The sequence below is a fragment of the Cebus imitator genome, unplaced genomic scaffold (genome assembly GCF_001604975.1).
Source record: "Cebus imitator isolate Cc_AM_T3 unplaced genomic scaffold, Cebus_imitator-1.0 Scaffold517, whole genome shotgun sequence".
NCBI lineage: Eukaryota > Metazoa > Chordata > Mammalia > Primates > Cebidae > Cebus > Cebus imitator.
In genome coordinates, this window is record NW_016107832.1 from 385,303 (window position 1) to 390,969 (window position 5,667).

The 5,667-nt window shown below is 43.0% G+C and overlaps 1 protein-coding gene across 1 annotated transcript in view; it reads right to left on the reverse strand.

The window, feature by feature from the left end:
- Positions 1 to 338: 338 nt before the first annotated feature.
- Positions 339 to 5,667, reverse strand: part of MAP7D3 (MAP7 domain containing 3) — a 32,593-nt gene continuing 27,264 nt past the window's right edge. Inside the window, exons 14-18 of the mRNA XM_037733338.1 lie at positions 4,114 to 4,207; positions 2,800 to 2,986; positions 1,655 to 1,733; positions 1,466 to 1,559; positions 339 to 584 (exon numbers count right to left, since the gene is read on the reverse strand). Coding sequence (XP_037589266.1) covers positions 1,497 to 1,559; positions 1,655 to 1,733; positions 2,800 to 2,986; positions 4,114 to 4,207 — 423 coding nt within the window. The 3' untranslated portion in view covers positions 339 to 584; positions 1,466 to 1,496. The remainder of the gene's footprint in view (positions 585 to 1,465; positions 1,560 to 1,654; positions 1,734 to 2,799; positions 2,987 to 4,113; positions 4,208 to 5,667) is intronic.

Consider the following 5,667-nt stretch of genomic DNA (forward strand, 5'->3'; position numbering starts at 1 on the left):
CTCAAAATACAAAAAATTAGCCAGGCGTGGTGGTGCATGTCTGTAATCCCAGCTACTCAGGAGGCTGAGACAGGAGAATTCCTTGAGACCAGGAGGTGGAGGTTGCAGTGAGCTGAGATCGTGCCACCGTACTGCAGCCTGGGTGACAGGGCGAAAACCTAAATTTAAAAAAAAAAAAAAAAAAAATTAAGATTTCAAATATATACTGAAAGAGAATTAGTTCTGCAATCAGATTCTTCTAGAAACTCTACAGTTACAGTTTCAGGAAAGCAACCTTGATACACACTCACTCCAGCAAACACGTTGATAGGAAAACACAAGATGAGAGACAATGGTGATTTTCCAAACAAAACAGAAACAACACTTTACTCAGAACTCTTGCTTAGAAACAAGAGAACAAGATGATTTGTGCATCTTCTAAGACATACATCAAGGTGACCTTCTGAAGCTTCCTTAACTTTTCGGTGTCACATCCTTTGCCAGGTTCAAGTCAGAAGCAAAAAATTTGAGGACTGATGGCCCAGGAGTTGAGTTATCCAAGTGGACGATGTATTTACCTCCCAGGCTGAGAAAAGTTTACATATCTGACCAAAGGGAAAAATAAAAGAAAGATGAGTAGAGAAGATACTAGTCTCACAGCAACTTGTCCCTGGCCTCACTTCAGGGCACATGCTCCTGGAGTTGCTGACATACTGGTGATCCTATAAATGATCCCCCAGCTCCCGACCAAGCCCAAGGTGGTTCTCAATTTCAAAGAGAGCTTCTCAAGGAAAGAAAAACAAGGGGCTTCCGGTTTTAGAAACACAGGTTGAGGCTATTTCAAAGACCTCCCTAATATTCTGCGCTAAGCAAATGTTTGCGTGCTTGCCAACCAACCAGCAAACCAGGAGCTAAGAGGAGTCTGAGATGTAAGCTTGAAAAGAACTTTTTTTTTTTTGAGAAAGAGTCATGTACTGTCGCCCAGGCTGGAGTGCAGTGGTGTGATCTCAGCTCACTGCAACCTCCGCCTCCCAGGTTTAAGCGATTCTCCTGCCTCAGTCTCCCAAGTAGCTGGGATTACAGGCATGCACTACCACATCCAGCTAATTTTTGTATTTTTAGTAGAGCTGGGGGTTTCACCATGTTGGCCAGGCTGGTCTCAAACTCCTGACCTCAAGTGATCTGCCCACCTTGGCCTCCCAAAGTGCTGAGATTATAGGTGTGAGTCACCACACCTGGCCAGAACTTATTTTTTATATCTGGCAGGAAATGTGGGACATAAAAATTAGAATCAAGTCATCTACTCTCTACTCTCTCAAAACCAGCTTAATGGAAGACTCTCACATCATTCCTGCAGACCCGTAACTGTCTTCTTCTCTTCCAAAGCTATGTGGTGCAAAGACTGCCCTGGAACAGCTAGAAGGAGGGGAGGGGGTTTCAGGGTCAACTGCCTTTCAAGAAAAAGGTAGATGAGATGAGGCGTTACCTGAATTGGATAAACAGGTTTGCTGCTTCTCTTATCGTCTCCAGGTGTCTGGAGGCTTTGGCAAGATGTCATGGAATCCAGATTTTGTTTGTGGCTGTCAGGAGAAAAATGTGACAAAGACAGTCTGGTGTGACTTACAATGTTGGTAATCTTATCACAGATATGCTGCTGCTCATAATTCATACTAACAGAGCATCTGTTGGTGGTATTGGTTTCATCTGCCTTTCTGGTTTTTGTTGTACGACTGGTCATTCCTTTGGTAGATGGTCTGGAAAGAGACAGTTTGGTTAGAATCCCAATTATTCGCACACACCAAGGCTCTGTCCTAAAAGAAGCTCTGTCCTTTGATTAACTTCTAAGAAATGCCTTGGAATTAAAAAAATATTTTCCGAATCATAGAACAGGATGGCTAAAAGGAACCCTAGAGCTCACAGACACACTGATTTTCAAACTGTACTCCAGAAAGCCCTTGGTCCCAGGGAAGCACTAGGAGTAGGAGCAGCTAAGCACGTGGGACTCCAGAAACCCTGTCCCTCCCTCAGATTGGTCAAGGATGTGGCCAATGACATGTAGTGACAGAACTGGTGCAGGTTCTCTAGCTCTAGTGCTCCTTCCACATCACTGCTCCTCTCAGCAGACTCCTGTTCCTGTGGGCCTTGCAGGTGAATAGCGTTCCTTTCCATGAATTGGTTCCTGCTTTCCTGACCTAACCTCTGACCTTGTTTCCTTACAATGAAAATGAGCATATTATGGCTGGGTGCAGTGGCTCATGCCTGTCATCCCAGCACTTTGGGAGGCCAAGGTGGGCAGATCACTTGAGCCCAGGTGTTCAAGACCAGCCTGGCCAACATGGTGAAACCTCTTCTCTTAAAAAATATAAAAAATAAAAATAAATAAAATGAGGATATTACTGTCACACTCAGAGTTGTGATGATAATTGAAACGGGTAATATAAAATACCTGGTAGATAGCAATCACTCAGTAAATGTCTTATTGCCTGACTTTATGCGATAACATTAATCACTGTGAACGAAAGTAAAGTTTGGAGCCAGACATATCTGGAATTGAATTTGGGCTCAGCCCTTTAATAGCAGGATATTGGGCAAATGAAGCCCCTAGCCTCTCTGCACCTCAGTCTCCTTGTCTTTATAAATGGGGATGATGATCCTTACCTAGCAAGGCTGTTGTGGGGATGAGTTTATTTCTGTTAAGTCAAATACATGACATCATGTTTGGTACAAACATGAGCTCAAGAGATAATATTATTTAGCATTCCAAGAATGTCAATCATAATCCTGCCAAGTTTATTTAGATAAGCTGGCTCAGTGACTCACCTTGAAATGACTGCCTGTGTTGAAGTGCCTTTCGCGCTTTTTGGTCTGAAGGTTTTAAAATCACTATTAAAATATGTCTTTGGCTCTTTATAGACCTGGCTGTTACTGTCTCGTAGAAATACAAGCTTGGGCGGCATCTTCTTGATATTCTTAATTGACATTTTCAATCTGGAAGATGGATCTTTGCCTAGGGGAAAAAAACCACAATTAAATATGGAGTTTCAATAATTAATTCAAGAAAAAGTGAAGGCTGTGATCCTGATGGCATGGGGAGGAGGTGACACCTGTCTGAAGGCAGGAAGAGTTAAGCAGTGGTACTCCTGGGAGGCAGGCGCAGCAGCCCACAGCTGTTTTACCTTCCCAAGCCATGTCCCGGGCCAGTGCTCAGCACACACACTCATCCTGCCCTCGAGGCACCAAGAGGCTACCTTTAAGGAACTTGTCCTTTTTACTTTGCTAGGAAAGAATAACAGGCCAGAGAGAAGACTGCTCAAGATTCTTGCCCCTTCCGTGATCACTCACCTGGCCAATTCTGTTTGTGCATTTCGTCTTACCTCTAATGTTACCTCCTACCTTTGGCTTTCCTCAATGCCCTAAGGCAGACTGAGAGACTCCTACTGCTATGTTCTCATTGTATTTTCACCAAACTTCCTTTAACCCCATCATCTTGTGGCAGTATTATGGTTTGCTCATATGTTTGTCTTCCCACTGGCTATGGCTCCTTCGAGCTGAGGCCATGTCTTTCCACCTTGCTTCATCCCCAGCACCTAGTAGAGGGCCTGACTCACCTGTTTAATATCCACTGGCAGGAAAAATATGGACAAATAGTGTTTTCTCAAATGCCAATTACTGCTACTACAAAGTCGTTCCTACTCGTAAGGGAGTCACTGATACATTTGAGAGGGCATTCATATTATGACATGGTTTCCATTTTTCTTAATGAAGTGGAAAGTGGAATTCCATGGTCAATCATGCATGCCTTGAGGAGGTGAGCTATGAAATGCTGGCAATCCTCACATTCAAGTGAGAAAGAGATGATGTCTACAGTCTATCAGCATGATCTTTAAAATAATAGCAGCAGCAGCAGCAGCTATTTATTGAGTTTGTGTGTCAGACACTGTTCTTAGCATTACATGGGTTTATCTCATTGAAATCTCATGTCCACTCTAGGAAAAGGACATTAATTTCCCCTGTTTTCAGATGGGAAAACTCAGCACAGAAAGGTTAAGTGACCTGCCCAAAGCCACACAGCTCAAAAGCAGAGGAACACCTGGATATGAACCTAGGCAGTCTAGCTCCTAAATGGGGACTAACCTGATGGAAACATTTCATTCAATGAGTCCGTGTCACTTTCTTCACTGGTAGCCAAGGCCCCCTCATATGTGTCATGGCAGGGTGTTTCTGTGACCTATGATTAAAAAAGGAAATCTTGATTATGCCTAATATTCAATCATCCTGGTTTAGAATTTCAACAAAGTCAGATTTCAAAGCTGGATTGATGGCTAACTTTTGTCATTTCAATGAAAAGGTAAAAAAATCTAACCTCTTGTAACTGGCCCCAAGAATCTACAAAGGATAGAGACAGGTACCCATAGCTGTATCTTTTAGCTAGGAAAAGACACTCAAGAATCAAAGGTTTCTCTGGGCAGGAGCCAAGGGACTATAGCTTTGGGTTGGCATTTGTTCTATGCCTGCTCAGAACCTTAACTAAGGCGGGATGGGACTAGTCAGTGAATAGCTAAAAAGTTTTGACTGATTTTTTTTTTTTTTTTGGTGAGGGGGGACAAAGTCTCTTTCTGTTGAAGAGGACGGAGTACAGTGGCATGAGTATAGCTCACTGCAGCCTCAAACTCCAGGGCTAACATAATCTTCCTATCCCAGCCTCCCAAGTAGCTGGGACTACAGGCATGTGTCACCATACCTGGCTAATTTTTAGATTTTTTTTTATAGAGACGAAGTCTCACTATGTTGTCCAGGCTGGTCTTGAGCTCCTGGGCTCAAGAGATCCACCTGCCTTGGCCTTCCAAATTGCTGGGATTACAGGCGTGAGCCACTGCGCCCAGCCTTTGGTTGCTGCTTGAGGTAAAACTCCCAATGAGTTGAATGAATTTTGACATGATGACTCCCAGCATTTTTTGGAAATGACGTTTCTACTTGTAAATTCTCACTTTGTTTAATATAAATGAGCATAACTGGATAATTACAAACAGACAAAACATCAGTCTTACAGCACAGAATGTAAAAAGCACAGAAGCTGGAGGAAAAAGGCCTTGAATACATGTGCCCCATCAAAAGACATGACATTGGGGTAAGCAAATAATTATGAAACAGACCACATAATCACTCACCATAAGGGAAAAAATGATAAATTTGAGCTTGTTAAAAAGAAGAACTTCTGTCTGGTTCATCAACAGATATTAGGGGAGTGTGAGGCAAACTATGACATGAAAAAAGAAACCTGCAAATCCAAAGGACTCCTAACTGTGTTGGTAAAAATGTCTACAACTCAGAGAAAGGCAGGTAACAAAACAGCAAAATAGGCAAATGACTTGAAAAGGTATTTCACCAAAGAGAATCTCCAACAGGTCCATAAGCACTTATGAAAAGGTGCCTGACTTCATTAGTCATCAGAAAATACTGGTAAATTCAACAACATTAAAATCAGAAGGCAGGGTGCTCAAGCCTGCAACCCCAGCACTTTGGGAGGCTGAGGCGGGTGGATCGCTTGAGTCCAGGAGTTCATGACCAGCCTGGGCAACGTGGTAAAACCCCATTTCTACAAAAAAATTAAAAAAAAAAATTAGTTGGGTGTGGTGGTATGCACCTGTAGTCCCAGCTACTTGGAAGGCTGAGGTGAGAGGATCGCTT